The 17,292-nt window shown below is 31.5% G+C and overlaps 1 protein-coding gene across 4 annotated transcripts in view; it reads left to right on the top strand.

The window, feature by feature from the left end:
• LOC142328739 (uncharacterized) overlaps window positions 1-17,292 on the top strand; it is a 131,455-nt gene that overhangs the window by 80,776 nt on the left and 33,387 nt on the right. For all 4 annotated transcript variants that reach the window (XM_075372724.1, XM_075372723.1, XM_075372725.1 and 1 more), the window contains 3 exons: window positions 2,432-2,600; window positions 4,007-4,137; window positions 15,436-15,614. In XM_075372724.1, the coding sequence (XP_075228839.1) occupies window positions 2,432-2,600; window positions 4,007-4,137; window positions 15,436-15,614 (479 nt within the window). The remainder of the gene's footprint in view (window positions 1-2,431; window positions 2,601-4,006; window positions 4,138-15,435; window positions 15,615-17,292) is intronic.

Genomic DNA, 17,292 nt, shown 5'->3' on the forward strand with positions numbered 1-17,292 from the left:
ATGTATAGTTAGCATTATTTTAAGCTTCTTTATTGTATTTTGTTAGCTCATTTTTATTGTTTAATTTTGTTAACATAATTTGTAAGCTATAAAATAAACAATACTAGACAAAAGAATTAAATTATATCATAGTCACATATTATGAAATCATATCTAATACTAAAGAGTGAGCCTTCACAGACAAGATTAATCATATCTGTGCAGGTCAAAAAATGTAGCTGAAAACATAGCTGTGTTGTTTGTATTAAGCACTGGGTGTAGGAATGAATTAATTTTGTTCAGTATTATTGCTGTCTTAAGTTTGTTAACAGTGCAATGTCATAATGCCTCGAAATTGTGTAAATGATGTGGATGCCTTTTGTTATGTATGTGGTGAGTTTACCATAAAATCAAATAGAAAAAATTACATCTTCAATAAAAAAAGCATATCATTTATACTTTCAGTGTGAAATTGGTGATCAGGATAAGACGTGGGCTCCTCACATAGTATGCGCTAATTGTTCTGTATATTTAAGAGGATGGCTGAAAGTTACACAGAAAGAAGGCTTTGACATTTGGTATACCTATGGTTTGGCGTGAACAAAGGATCATGTGACTGATTGTTACTTTTGTTTAACAAGTATGTCTGGAATTTCTAAAAATCTAAAGATACTATAAAATACCCTTCATTGCAATCTGCAGTCAGACTTGTACCTCACAGTGAAATTATTCCAGTTCCTGAGCCACCTATGAATGTATGTTTCAAAAGCAGTGATGAAGAATCAGGCAGTACTGAAAAAGACAACTATGATTTTGATTTTAAATTATTTTCCAATAAGCCACATCTTATATCACAAGGTGAATTAAATGACTTGGTTAGGGATTTAAATTTATCAAAAAAATCAAGCTAAACTATTAGGATCAAGACTGCAAGGTTGGAATTTACTTTAAAAAATACAATTTTACGTTTTCAAATCTGACAAAAGGAACTTTCTCAGTACTTTATTGATGAAAATAATTTGGTTTATTGCTCAACTATTGATGAGCTTTGCACTTAAGACAAGTTCATAAACCTAAGGACTGGCACCTTTTCACACATTCGTCCAAGTATAGTTTAAAAGTGGTTCTACTGCACAACGGTAACAAATATCCTTCGATACCAATCGCTTATGGGATTACTTTGAAAGAGTTATATGATGTGATCAAAGATGTTCTTGAAAAAATAAATGATAAAAACATAGCTGGAACATATGTGGTGATTTGAAAGTTATAGCTATTTTGTTACGCATGCAATTAGGCTATACTAAGTACATCTGTTTTCTTTGCAAATGGGACAGCCAAGCTAAGGATAAACATTATGTTACCAAAGAGTGAAAGAAACGAGACAACTTAACTCCAAATTGGAAAAATATTATTCATGAACCCTTAGTTGAACCCAAAAAAATATTTTTACCCTTTCTCCATATCAAACTAAGACTAATGAAAAATTTTGTAAAAGCAGTGAACAAGGATAGTCCCAGATTTTTGTACATCAGGCAGAAATTTCCGAACGAAAGTGAAGAAAAAATTAAAGAAGGAATATTTGTTGGTCCTCAAATAAGAGATTTGGTCAAAGATGATGTATTTAACTCAATGTTAAATAATGTAGAAAGTGCAGCCTGGGCTTCATTTAAAGGCGTTTACAAAAATTTTCTCAGCAAACAAAAATCCAACAGTTACCACAATATTATCAACTTCTTACTTCATACAGAGCTAAGGGATGTAATATGTCTTTGAAAATACATTTCCTCCACTCACATCTGGATTTTTTCCCGGACAACCTCGGAGAAGAAAGTGACAAACACAATGAATGTTTCCACCAAGACATTTCGGTGATGGAAAGTCGCTATAAAAGGAAACATGCTAGGCGATTACTGTTGGACATTAATTTGGGATGTACCTGAGACTATTTATAAAAGAAAAGCATCAGCGAAGTCATTCTAACACAGGTATGGCCATGCAAAATTATAAATTTTACAGATTTTAACTGTATTTTCCATTAATTTTTTTTTTTGAAATGTAATTTATTTAAAACTAAGGGTATTAGAAAAATTGTATTTACAGGTCTGTACTGTATGCAAAAAAGCAATTCAAGAAATGTTATCACATTTAGAGAAACATTAAAAAAAGTTTTTTTGTCTATTAGTGTAGGTAATAACAATCTCATAATGTGTGTTTATTCCAATTAAAAAATAAATAAAATTTAAAAAGAGTATAATGTCACAGTTTTTTCAGTTTATTAATTACTAAGGATGAATGTATGCAAAACAAAAATATATTTTGGTTATTATATTGATATCTCCAGTATTGTATTATATTAGATTTTTTATTATTGTATTATTTATTTTTTGTATTTTATTTAGATTTTAGTATTTATTTGTGTATTAATAGTCATTATTTTTTTATTTAATAGTTGATCGTAAGTATCGTGAAGAGGAATACTCAAAAGTAACAGAGCTTATAGGGGATATTAGGCGTGTTCTTGAAAATTGTTACCGTTACTGGGGTGCTGGTGATCCTTTATCTAAAAAAGCCCTTAGAGTTGAAGAATATTTAGAAAAGAAAATTAGTATGTTACCACAGTAAGTATTGTTTAATTTTTATTTTATTATATTTAGCGTTTCTGAAATAAAATGTTACTTAATATAGTAACATAATGGCTTAATGTTAGTGATTCTATCATGTGATTTTAATTCTATTCATTTCATCTTTTCACTTTTTTCTGCATTGATGTTTGTTTACTGGTTTCTTTTGCACTTTCATATTCCTTTCCACTATACCCTCTCGAACACTCACTAGTAAGTAACAAATCTCATTCAATTTAGTTTCTCATCTTGTTTTTAATATTATATTCATCATTATGAAAGGGCTAAAGATAAATGGGTAGCCCTGCTTAGGACTAGATGGAAAACAAAATTATTGGTCAGCAGAAAGAGAAGAGAATACAGTTCACATAATATTGAGGAAGAGAGTTATAGAAGACTTAGAGAAAATTGGTAGGTAAAGTGAACACCACCCAGACTTGGCAGATCTGAAGTATGCGTATAAACTTCATTATCAATAATAGAATGTATGTTTAGATTTGTTAGATGAAGACTTCTTTAACTGCTCTCATAGTTCTTTTGCCCCACCTATTTCAAATAAAAAATAAAAATCAGGGCAGCACTTTTATACCTTGCCAGTTAAATTCAAATCATCTTGATTGTATGAAAAACTCATTTTTGTTTAATACGATTAGTGTAATATGTTGCCAGTTTAGATATTTATATCAAACTGTGTATTAAATGATTTTCTTACAACCAGTAGGGGAGATACTTACAAACATTTTGATTGATTTCAAAATTGCTGCTTTAATTGAATTTTTCTTTATGACAGATAAATTTAATTAAATATGTATAAGGAAGATATGGAAGCACTTTCAAAGGTAAGTCCTTGAGTGGGCTGTTTATTAAAAATATCTACATCTATTAAAAAAGCAGCCTTTATCTTGTTGCTTGTTATCTGATTAATTTTCATCTCTTTTTCATTGTCTTAATATTTTTTTTTTGTTTTAAAGGAGAGAAGATACTATCTTCTCAGATCTGAGTGTGCACTTTTAAATATATCTTAATGACAAAAGATGAAGTGATTGATATGGTGGTGAAAAATAGTGCCAGCTGTTTACTGGGAATTGAATCCAAGTGAATCTTGCTGTTGAAGCCAACATACTCACCATCAAAACAATTGGCTGGAAAATTTCTGTTCATTATATTTTCTGTCTTATTACAAATTTGCTTTTTTGTGACTATACCAAGAGAAGAAAATATTTGCTACTTGTTTATTCTGTTAATTAAATATTGGATATTTCTGTGAGCGAAAATTTTCATCATCTTATTCATGTTGCCCATGATGTGTAGCAATTAATGTTGTTCCATGTGTTTATTTAACAATTAAATAAAAACCGCCATTCTTAACCTATAAGATTGTGCTTGTGTTTTTTTTTATGTAGATCAGTTAAACAGCAGTGCACACTAGAAGCAACACATGGTGATGGACCGGGTGAAGACAGTGTTGAGGATGAAAGTAAGGAAGATCAACAAAATCCAGAAACAAAACGTTATTGCCAGATAATTAAAAAAAGTCAGTTATTTTTCTGTACTAGTTCTTATACTAATTCTTTTATTATAATAGATAACTTCAGTTAATTTCATCTAAAATTCTCAAACTACATTGTATTTTACTTAAGAGTGAATCCATTGTTGATCTGAATAGTTCATTACAAATATTGACAGATACTTTTACATTATAATATAACTTTAATTGTAGTAAAGTAGAAAATTATGTTCATCCATTTAAATGCACTTATAATCATAAATTGTCCTCATCTATTTCCTATGTGACATTTATAATAACAATTTTCTACTGTCCCAAGATGTGTGGGTTGTTTATGCAGAATGTTTTAACTGTTTTCGTACAAAAAATGCTTAACTAATAAGATTGAGGATATTGGTGATATTCTTATTGAAATAGTTCTTTTTTCCACACTAAAAACTTAATGCGGTACCTTCATATTCCTGAGATGTGTGGTTAATTGAAACCCAACCACCAAAGAACACCGGTATCCACGATCTAGTATTCAAATCCGTGTAAAAATAACTGGCTTTACTAGGACTTGAACGCTGGAACTCTTGACTTCCAAATCAGCTGATTTGGGAAGACGCGTTCACCACTAGACCAACCCGGTGGGTTTCATAGTAGAGCTGAAACAATGATAAGTTACATTATTCTGGAACCGGCAGTTCCATTAAGGCACTGAATTCAATAATTTATTCAACATTCAGAGCAGTTCAAAAACATACGGTTCTGATTGTTTCTTCACCTTCAAATTATAAACTGTTTCTTGTCTTTTATGGAAGTGAAGTCTTAGATAAAATAATGCAGGTTTTCAGTACCCCAGGTGCAGTAGTTCTGTACCATTGATGTGTCTATTAGGATGGTCCCGTGTCTTGTCTGTGAAAACAACTAAATCTAAAATGTCATTTTACCATGAATTAAACTCTTAAAGCACTGACAGTGTCAATCTCTTTAGTACAGTCAGCAGGAGTTCATAGAAATTTTGCATTCAGTATGGCTTAGGATTTCAGCATTGTACTCACAGCAGTATGGATTAATTTATGTATTTTTAAGAAATTTAAATAAAAATTTCTTCAAAAACATTGAGGAATTCTTGCAATTGTTCTTTTAATATCATCCAGTACCTCTTGTTTTAAAAAGTCACCTTTGTCATGCAGACATCTTATACAAAAATAAACCTGTTTAGTATATTGAATGTCATATCTATTGCATAATGTTAGTCATATATGCCAGCTTTGTAACATACACAGTGATCTACTATAGTGTTAATAACTGTATACAACCAGTATTCATCTAGCATATTTATTTTATTACTAAGTCTACAGTCCAATTGTTACTTTATTATCTAAGTATTGGTTTAAGTGAATAGATTCTTTTACATTTTTACAATATCATTGTTTGTAATATAAAGCGTAGTCCAAGAACAATGATTAAAACATCTGTAATGATTGGAACATCTGTATTAAAAAATTTATTCTATAAATACATTTTTTTTTTTCAGTCTTGACTGAAGACGATAATCAAAGAATACTTTTTTTAGGCCATTTTTATTATATACAGTTGATCATTAATACATTACTTATGAAGTAAAAAGCACAAAAGAAAGCAATAAAATTAATAAAAAATTAGGCAGTCTGAAAATCAAAAATCAAAAAACTTGAGTCGGCTTACTGGAATAAGTATGATCAGTTCAAAAAAACAGTTTACAAGTGCTCACTTAAGTAGAAAACATAAAAAATAGAAAGAAAAGAAATTTTAAAATTTATAAAGAACATTGTATACATATTCTAAAGTTATATATTGTTCAAAGAAATATACAATTTACTTTATGAAGCTGTGTAAATAAACTTAATCTCTAAGTTTCAATATTACTTAATATGAGGGAAGCATAAAAATGAATTATGATTCAATTTTGATTGAATTCATAAAAAAAAAAATTTGACGATTTAAACATAAACAGACAGGGACACATAAGTTAATTCTTCAGTACAATAACTTTATTATAAAGATAACTAATTATTATTAATTTTTAATCAATTTCGATTATAATCATCAAATAATAATTCTTTATTAATTAATCTTAAGTTAAAAAGGATTCAGTTTTATGTAGTAGTAATAATAATTCACCTTACTGTTATACTAAGTACAAAACTCCACACTTGCTTCCAAAGCAACCATCTGTTCCTTAACCAAAGAAATCTCATCCTTTTTTGAAATATCTAACTTCACAACCACTATCAACATTACAATCTGCAGAATTAGCTGAAATCATTGATAGACCATTTTTTTATTTTTTGCTAGTAAATAATAAGTTCTTTGATATCGTTATTAATGGAACCAATATAAGTGGTGTATTATTTGAATCTTCAAACAGTGTACTCAACACGAATAAAATTTTCTCCTGGAAAAAGTATTATTTTAGAAATAATTTCTGTTTACTTCATGTTAATATTAGTTAAACATTTTTGTTCATGTGTAAATTTTTCCATCTCCACAGATTTGTTCAAATTTTAAATATATATAATCAGTTACTTGTTTTCATATTTTTGCAGTTTTTAGGAAAAATATAAACAGTAAATCTAAAAAATTATACACGATTAGAATAAATGAACAGTATTTGTCATTGAGCACAGTTTTATGATTTAGTACATGGTTTGGCACCCATTGCACATCAGCATATAGTTATGCACTCTGCCAATTCCACAGACATTACTGACTATTGATATTATATACAAGCCAAATTAATGTAACTCATGCCAAATACTTGAAAAAACAAATAATATCTGGTGCCACAATGTTTGTTATGTTACGAAACTAAGGTAGTAGTGGAAGTTCTGAACAGATTTTTTATATCCATTTTTCAGTTAAACTTTTCAGAAAATCTGTTTAATAATGATCATAAGAATTTCTCTTTGCATAATTTTCATTTGTTTTTAACTGTTTTCTCTTCTCATCTTTTTACAAATTTTTTTACCATCTTTGTACCGACTTACAAGTTTCATATTTGTAAGCAAGTTGCAGTTCCTCTACTCCACCTACAATTCACCAACATATACAAGATATGATCAAAAAGTAACGAGAATTTTTGTTTTTTTTAACATTTGAACTTTTGAAAGAATTTGATGTTTTGTTTAAATTAATGTTATCCCCATTCATTTGAATTAATGTTATCCGCTTCAAAATAGTCCCAATTAGATATTATACAATACGCCAGTGCATTTTCCAATCCTTGAAACACTTCTGCAACTCGATCTTTGGAATAGTGTTTAGTTCTTTCAGCTATTCGCTTTTAATCTTGTCTATGCTTGTAAAACAACTGCCCTGTAAGGTTCTCTTTATTTTTGGGAATAGAAAAAAGTTACACAGGGCTATGTCTGGCGAATATGGTGGCTGGGGTATCATTACAGTGTTGTTTTTGGCTAAAAATTGATTAACAAGCAATGAAGTGTGAGCAGGCACATTATTGTAGTGCAAAAGCCGTGAATCGTTTCGTCACAAATCTGGGCGTTTATTTCAGATTGCTTCATGCATACGACGTTGAACTTGTATGTAATACTCCGTATTGATTGTTTGACCTTGTGGCAAGATCTCATGATGCACTATGCTGTTAAAATTGAAGAACACAGTGAGCATAACCTTCACATTCGACTGTACTTGTCGAGCTTTTTTGGTCTTGGTGATCCAGAATGCCTCCACTGAAACGATTGAGGCTTAGTTTCGACATCATATCCATAAACCCATGTTTCATCACCTTTTATGACACGTTTCAGTAGTTTTGCACCATTGTTGACTTCATTTAGTGACTCCTGAGCAACATCCATTTGCTACTGTTTTTGTTCAAAATTTAACAATTTTGGAACAAATTTTGCTGTCACATGTTTCATACCAAAACATGCAAAAAGATTTCATGGCATACTCCAGTTGATATCCCAACATCATCAGCAATTTCTCTGATTGTGATTCAGCGATCATTCATAATCATTTCTTTCACTTTTCCCACATTTTCCACATGTGCTGGGGTGTTCAGGGCGCTCGTCATTTTCAACGTCTTCACGACCTTCCTGAAATGCTTATACCATTCATAAACCCTTACTTTACTCATAGCAAGATTGCTATGAGTAATCATAGCAATATGAGTAAATTGCTTTACTCATATTGGATTCACCAAAACCAATATTTAATATCTTTAAAACATTGCTACACTTTATTCCATTTTTATAGCAAGATTTATTACAAATCCTCTGATCTATTATTTATACATATAAAAAATCACTGATTGTACCAAAATACGTGTTATCCTTTTGAAATCACGAGAATCTGATTAATACAACCCATGAAATTTCAAAATTCTCATTACTTTTTGAACCCACCTCGTACATAATAGAGCCATTGTAAACAAAATTCAAATCAGGTATTCACTGCTGACCTAGTATTCCACTTTTATGTTGAACAATTTGTTCTAAAGATGTTTAATTTTTAATTTATTTGCAACTGTTTCTGTATAAAGTTTTTTGCAAATTGACATTAATCTTCGTTTTTTTGTGTTTTCACTTTTTTTATTGTAATAATGTTAGAATAAATAAATATATTATTACAATAAATGTATAATAATACAATAAATGTATAAAAAATTAAATTTCTAACATCTATTACACATGTTAGAAATTTAATTTTTCAGTATTTAAAAATCTTACTGAGTTTTTCAGTGCATGTTACTTGATCCCATTATAATGTGGCTTAAACAGTATCCTTTTTTGTTTGTATGAATAGTTTCTGAGAGACTAAACTCAGATAATTTTTATCCTTTTTGTATTAGATATGATTTCATTAACCTTTTGAGCAGAAACATTTTAGAACATTACATCCATTGCATAAGTTTTTTTTCCAGTTTTTTTGTGTTACTATAACAGGATTTTTTTCCTGAATATATAAAACATTTATTTTTTACTGTTATAAGTAATGCTTTCTTAGTTATTTTATTTGGGCTATACTTTTATTATTTATGCTCATAAAATGCATGTCCATAAATAACCCACAGTGTACAGTTTGTTATAGTAGTAAATTGATGATTATTGTTTTATTTTAGGTAACCAAAGTTAGTGAAGTTAAACGTGAGCATGTTCATGTACCTTGTGTATAAAATAATTCAATGTATAACACTAAAATTTTATATTTTAAATCCATATTTGTAAAATTAAGAAAAATTTGGGAAAAGACAGTAAATTGTTTGCCTTCCATCTGAAGATTCACAACTAGAATTGTTAGGGAATAGCATCTTAGAAAATAAATAAAACTGTATGAAGTAAGGATGAAATACTAACAGCCAAATCTTATAAAATTTAATTACACCTTTCTGTAGGCATTTAATGGTTAGTAGATTTATGTATAGTATGTATTTGTGTATAGTACATTTATGTATGTATCAATGAAATTAATGAAAAAAAAACTAAATATAAACATTTAAATTAATATTGCTTTAGACCAAACATGAAATCTTATTGTATTACTTTTATCTTTATTGTAAAATTTATAATACAAATTGAATTTTGTAAACAGCATACTTAGTGTCTGGATATGAAAGTACACTTGGAATTTTGATTTAAACATTTTTAACTTGGCACTAACTACTATTAACTATGACAGTAGATCTATTGCTTCAGTCAAACGATTATTGGATTTCATTGAATGATAAATTAAAATCATTACATCTAATAGTTATTATTATTATACTCATTTTTTTTATACTGAACTGGTGTTTTAATTTTGTGCTTACCTAGTTGTGGGGCCAAAGGGAAAATATTATTCAGGTTAGAAATGTGTACAAATATTTATTTTATTTGGTTAAATTTTGCACTTATTATTTATTTTCTGGCACAGTTGGAAGTGTAGTCTCGTATTTATATTAACATTGCAAAACTTACTGCGGTATTTCAGTTTTTTTACACAAAAGAAAGTTGAGATAAGATGGGTTCTCACAATTACAAATTGAAAGCTTCTTACATTAATCTGTTGATTTAGTTTCATCATATTTTCTTCATATTCTTCCAGAATGATTTGGGTTACTTCTGGAAGCAAGAAGAAAAATTATTTCAATTAGTGACAGGGCAAGTTCTTTCAATTTCTCCTAACTCAGTCTAATACAATAACAATAATCTTCCACTTTTTTTTCATATGTTATGTTATTTTGCCAGAAAAATTGATTATAGACTGTTGACAGTCAAGATGACAAAGTGTGATAGAAGAAAGAAAAGTGTACACTAAAGTGGAACTAAGTGTGATTAAATAAGTAAACATTATGCACCAGAAATCAAAGAATATATTAATTAGGTTTAAAATTACAAAATTATAAGGAAGATAATAAAAATATTAGGTCAAGGAAGAAATCCCATTGTATAAAAAACTGATTTACTTGGAATTTGAAAGAATTTTACTTTTTTAATATTAGTATATGCTCAACATGGTAAAGTATAGTGATTTATTAATATATGGTGGCAAAAATTAATTCACAAAGGTAAATGAATAAGATATTGTGAAATATGGTTTTATTTAAATAAGAATGTAATAGATAACACAGATTTTTGATTTGCATGGCATTTCTCCTGCATTCAGTCGCCCTAAAGCATAAGACCGAATGTCTGTGCCACAAACGGCTACTGAGCCTCGAATCAGTTTAGCGACCAGTGTCCTAACTAGCTCCTAGAGCTAACCTAATTTTGTGAGAGAACTAAGCATGGTGCCTCACACCACTTGCTTCGTGTCCCACCACTCGCTTGTCATATATTCTAAAATGGGTAGGCGCACCCTGTCAACTACTAAAATATATATGATAAATTAAATTTGTCATGTCAAGACAGTAGTTTGCTGCCACGCCTAGGTCGCTGAATGCTAGCAGTACCTGTCCACCTCTATTAAAGCACTTAGAGCTTTAATTGGCTGATGGCCATCCATAACTCTTGGGTATCTTCCCACAGCAGTGAGTTAGGAGTCTTTCCCTTAAATAAACTACTGATGCCAGTTGAACAAAGCAACAGCATCAAGGAACACCCAGACGGTCCGACAATGCGGCTCACACCACATTGACTTGCCGCTTATGAGTGGCCAATTTTCCCCTTGACCTCTAAGTTCCAGGGTGGCCTGAGTTCTGGCCCCCACAAGAACTATGCAGTCAAACATCATATGTTCATTTGACTGGACTTCCCCGCAGATGCACAGCTCATCAGCTGCTAGGCAGAACCGAAACAAATATTGGTTCAAGTTCACGGGGTTGGAGAGTACCTGGGCATCTGTTGCCCTTAAAAACGAAGGAGAAGCATACCATCCCCCAAATCCTATATAAATCTATACAAGGACCTTCCCTTAGCCGTAGTGTGCCATTCTTGCTGCCATGCATCCATTGCGAGGCTGTAAAGCTTCCTCCTCAGGTGGGAGATGGGCAACTGAACAAAATTTAGAACCGGTCATTGTGATCACTGTTCTGCTCCAGTACAGGCCCAGCTCGAAACCGCATCCCAAATACCTCGACCTCCCTGCCTCTTCTCAACTTCCACCTGGCTACCCAAACTTTCACCACTAAACCAATTAGGAGAGCCTTTCCCAATACGGTGGTAGCGTCGTAGGAGGTTGTTTTAAAAACACCAGTGCTTACAATTAAGGCTTTGCGCTGGGCATTCCTTAAATTCTGAATAAGTGCTCTATTTCTGTCCAACCTATGCATCCAAATGGACACAGCATAAGAGGCCATACATTCGAAAACACGTCTGTACACCATGTACAAATGACGGCCCGACAGCCCATAATCCTTCTGATCAATCTTCCTAAGCTTATGCATCACAGAGATGGCGTCTGCCAATACTTGCCTAATGTGGTTGCTAAACAGTAACTTCTCATCAAACAAAACACCTAGGTGGTTATGAACTCTAACTCGTGTGATCACACAGCCTTTATACTTAATGTGGGGGTTACGACTGTACGATAATTTGTCTGCATCCTTGAGAAGCATAAACTTCGTCTTGGGCACAGAAATTTTTTAATTTTGCATGTCTATCCAGCCCTCCACAGTCGACAAAGCCGCCTGCACCCAGTCATCTAGCTGCGGTCGTGAATTACCACGAACTAACAGGAGACAGTCATTGGTGAAAGCTTGGGCCTTCTGGGAATATCAGTCTCAGAAATCCATCCAATACCAGGTTCCACAGCAGGGGACCGAGAACGGAACCCTGAAGGCTTCCTCTGGTGACAGACCTTTCCACAGCCAGGTGCGCATCTCTAAACAGAGCCATACAGTTAGACAAACAGACACGCACTGCGGCCTGTAGGGCTACAGCTACATTGCGGCGTTCCAACTTATAGAGGACAGAACTCCAACACAAGGAAGGAGATGATGCCTCTATTTCAGTAAAAATTGCCAAAACATATTTACAGTCGCCGCCTTCTACCTCAGCAAGAGCATTTAAGATGCAATCCTCAGCGCCAACACCTTTCATGAAATCATACTGGCCTCGATTTAGAAGTGAGTTCATATCTATGCTTTCCCAGAGCCGTTCCACAACCAGCCTATCAAGCAACTTGCCGATTACCGGCAAGAGGCTGATGGTCGATAACTGCTGACCTCACTCGGATCCTTTCCTGATTTTAAGAGCACCCTCACCAAAGCCACCTTCCAACAAGTTGGAAAGCAATCCCAGCTTAGGCATCCTGAGAACAGCCTGCCAAGCGACTCTCTTATGACATGCAGCAGATGATAGAAAATATCCGGGTTAATCCCCGTGCCTTTCTCAGTGTCATTTGAGAAACCACTCGTTCTATATCTACGGTTTCCACAGTCCGTACGCCAGGGAATGGTGTCTCACTCGCCCTAACGCCGACTTCTGCTTCACCCTCCGGAGCATCTGGGAACGCCTGGTAAGTCGCCACAGATGTTGAAGTATGTTCACGACCACCAAACCCGCATCGAACACTGGACAGCACGTGCAATGGCTTTGGCTGGTAACATAACTTCGCGATCTGCCACGGCCTGCGCTGCAATTCGCGCACGGAGTCTTAGATTTTGGACCATGTGGCCCGCATCTCCTCAATTCACCCTAAACTGTTGACCCAGAGTTCACCTTTACAGGCTTCTCCCCGGAGACCTCCTCCTCAGGGTAGATAGACCATCACACTGCTGTCATCAGCCACCTTCGACTTCACAAGAGGATGCCCTTCCAACTTGGCTCGCCCCTCACCACCGTGCTCTCCTTCTGCAGTTCCAGCTACTGCCTACCCTACCATAGATTGTCAAATTTCAAAATTAAGAGGTTTTTAAACGTGAAGTAGAGAAAAATGTGTGGCAAATTTTTGCTAAAAGAACTAGGGAGGTAGGCCATATATTAAGATATTTAGGATCAACTAATTTAGTTATTTAAAGAAGTAAAAGCTAGTGAAATTAAGAGATTACTATAAAACTGAAAGGAATGGAGAACTATTTACCAGGCTACTAACAGATATCTTACAAAGAAGCTGTAAATATAATTAGCATAGCATGGAAATATCAAATAATTTACTGATCTCCCTAACTATACTTCTCCAAAAGTTTTATGTGCTTTCTTATTGTCATTAGTCACAGTTTTTAACATCAGCTATAGTTTTTTGAAAAAACAGATTATTCACTATCGTAGTCTGAATTTTTCAAACTTTTCTTTATTTGATCATTGTACAACTTCGGTTCCATTATTCTCTTAGTAATGTTAAAATAACCAGAACTAAACTACAATCTGGTTTACTTCTCTTTTGGGGTATAGTTTAAAAACTGTAATTATAGAAATAATGTTAAATTACCAGAATCAACATATATTTTTATTTAAACTCTGACAAAATTTTATACTTATTGCAAAATATATAGGTTTTAAATTAAACTTGTAAAAGAGTATTATACTGATCTTATGTACATCTAATTGTAGAGAAATGCAATTTCATAACATACATTTGGAATCAGTTGTATAAAAAATAAAACCATGTAATAGAAGATTTGTAATTTGGAAATGCTAAATTTGCAGCCAATATGTTTTTTTTTTAATAAAATTTTTATTTATTAAGAAAGAAAAGGAATAAAAACTTTAAAAAACAGGGTATATGTACATAAAAATCAGTGTTGTCAGTGTGTGTGTACGCATGTGTGTGTAGCATTTACATGTAAACAAAATTTCAATTCCTCGTTGCCTAAGTGTAAGATTTAATATTTACTGCATTTTGTTAATTTAATGGTATTGTTAATAATGAGTTTCCAATCTGTGCCAGTGTGATGTATTATCAGATTATTGTAGATTTAATGAATTTCTGGCTATTAAGTAACTCCTTTATTATATGTATTTAAGTGTGCATTATGGAATAAATAAAAATAGTTTTTGTACTCCGTATGTGTGAAACATTGTCATTATTGTTAAATTTCAAGTTTTATGAACACTTTTTATTGATTTACATGTCCATAGTGTTTACTTACAACTCATCTGTATTACTTGTTTGTAACAGACTACAAAAAAGAAAAGAAGAAATCTTGACCTATTGTTAAAAGATATTTGTGTTTTTTTTAAGCTTTGTTCTTCAGATCGATGGATTTCATTTTATAGAAGAAATTCCTTTAGTGGTCTTATAGAGTTTTTTTTTTCAGATAATAAAAGCGGGAGATTTTTTAAAACAAAAAATTGCATTGTGTAGGTTATCTCTTTCAAGAGATTTTTCAGTTTTTGTTATCATTACTTAATATTAAGATGTTAAAGTGTAATCATGTATTTTCTGATCTTTCAAAATTTTTTTATCTAAATATTCAAGCAAATTATTTGGAAAACTTAAGATAAAAAATAAAATATATTTCTACATATCAAGAGTTTGGTTCATATTGGTAGCAGTCTCATGTCATTTCTCTGCATCTTTTTTTTTTTGTTATTAAGGTGCAGGTCTTTGTTCAGATCAGCGTTTTTTTCTTATCAGCATCCTCTTTATTATTTTCCTAACTGACTAAAAAAAGTAAAATAAAATAAATTAAAAAAATAAATAAATAAGAAAAATCATTAGAAAATGGAAAATAATAATATTTTTTTCTTTGAAGATTGATCATTTGAACTATTGACCAGTTTAAGGGTTAAAAGATTATCAGTTGTTTGTAATTTTGGGTTGACTTCTAAAAGTTGAAACTTAAGCAGAATTGAGTGTTATTTTTTATATCTAAGTACAATTTTATTTTAGAAATTGGTTTAATTTTTTTTAAGTAAGTTTATTTTATGTAGCATATTACCATTTGTGAATTGTAGTTTTATTTGTGATTTATCACAGGCAGTTTTGTGTCAAAGCTTTTGCGACGTGTTGTGTGTGAAATAAAATCAGATCTGCAAACATCTTTAACAACTGTAAGACATACAGAGTTAAAAGAAATTGAAAAAGATGTCGAGGATTGGGAAAATAGTGTACTTTTAGTTGGTGATGCTGTGAATCAGATATATGCTATGTGGGAGGTAAGTTTTTTTTTATTGTTAATCACAAAAGTAACTCTATTTTCGGTTGTAACTTTTTGAATTTCTGCATCAGAGTTTAGTGTAAACCAGATGTATTAACCTACTCAGTTCTTCAACTATATATTTGCATTTTCAATACTGAATGATATGAGAATTATCAGTGAAAATAATTATCAATCTTTTTTAAAATTCATCTCTAAATCTATACATAAGCTATTCATTTCAATTAAAATTACTTTAAAAATACGATCCATTCTTGTATCTGTTTTGTTGAGTTCATGGCATAGAGTTCATTTTTGTAGAGTTTTCCTCACAGGTGATGCAAATAATTGTGTACTAGCATCTGAAGTGTTTTCAAACTGGCAAATAGTGCATTTGTCAGCTCCCTCCTTTCAAGTTCATTCTGCATTGCAAATCAATGACCAATTTGTATAATGAGATAAATTAGAGAGTTGATCTGTGAATGCAATGTATGAATTTCTATCTGAAGTTAAGATTTTGTCCTCTACATGATCCTTAGGTCTAATATCTCTACCCCTTTCAGAATATTAACTGGAAGTACAATCCCATTTTTCCAGTTTAATTCTCTTATATATGATCAAAATTAAATTTTTCTAATTTACTTTGAATGGGTTAGTAATGTATCTTTTATAAAAGAATTCCTATTAAGTTATGTCTGAATCAGGTGGAAGGTGTAAAATATTAGCTCTTGTTAATTTAGTTTATGCTACCTTAATTTAAACATTTTACATATTAATTACAACTGTTTACAGAAACTAATCGTGTGATGTATACCACACGGTTAGTTTCTGTCAGTACGGTGAGTTCTAACTGTAATTATGTTCTGCCTAATTTTATTGTAATAATAGACATCATTAAAATTTGATGCTTTCTCTAAGAGTAATGATGTTAATTATTTAATCAGTCCCCTGTGTTGAAAATATAAAGGTATGACATGTAGGGATGAGCAGCTCACCTCCATTTCAGTGAACTTGGCATGCTAGTATGCAACAATTTACTCAGCTTGCTGAAGTAGCCAATGGAAAAAAACTTCATCCTCCCTCATTTTCCATAAACTTGACACAAGATGTCTAGTATTCTTTAGAATAGATATTGCATTTCTTTTTTTTAATTTTATTTTTATTGTATATAACTTAATTTCCTCTTCTTCAAAGTGTTCTCTTTGGTTGATACATCTATGTCAACCTACATTTTAGGAAAAGCAGTCCAGCCTGTTACTCCTGACATATTATACAAAACAAAGATCATTACGTTTGTTTTAAAAATTTTTGACTGAGAAAAATTGTTTAATTAGTACTCCTCAAAATTTTTTGAATAAATGGACAAACTATAAAAAACTGAACCATACGTTGATAATTAGGAAGTGATGATCACAAAAGTTTTAATTAACATTATTTTGTAAATTCCAGTAGTCATTAGGCAGAACATTAACCACCATCAAGTGTATAGTATCAGATGTCTCTCACAATGCAGAGAGTTAAAGTTGTGATTTTGCAACCACTTTCTTGTTTCTTGCATTACTGCTTGTCCAGAATAATTTTGCTATAATTTGTTTTCGTATTTCATACTTTCTAATAAATTTGAATTGATAAATATGTTTTATAAATGTTCATAATGTTACTTTTATAAATCATAATATAGTTTTATATTTTAATTT

Source organism: Lycorma delicatula, chromosome 8 (assembly GCF_047948215.1).
Source record: "Lycorma delicatula isolate Av1 chromosome 8, ASM4794821v1, whole genome shotgun sequence".
NCBI lineage: Eukaryota > Metazoa > Arthropoda > Insecta > Hemiptera > Fulgoridae > Lycorma > Lycorma delicatula.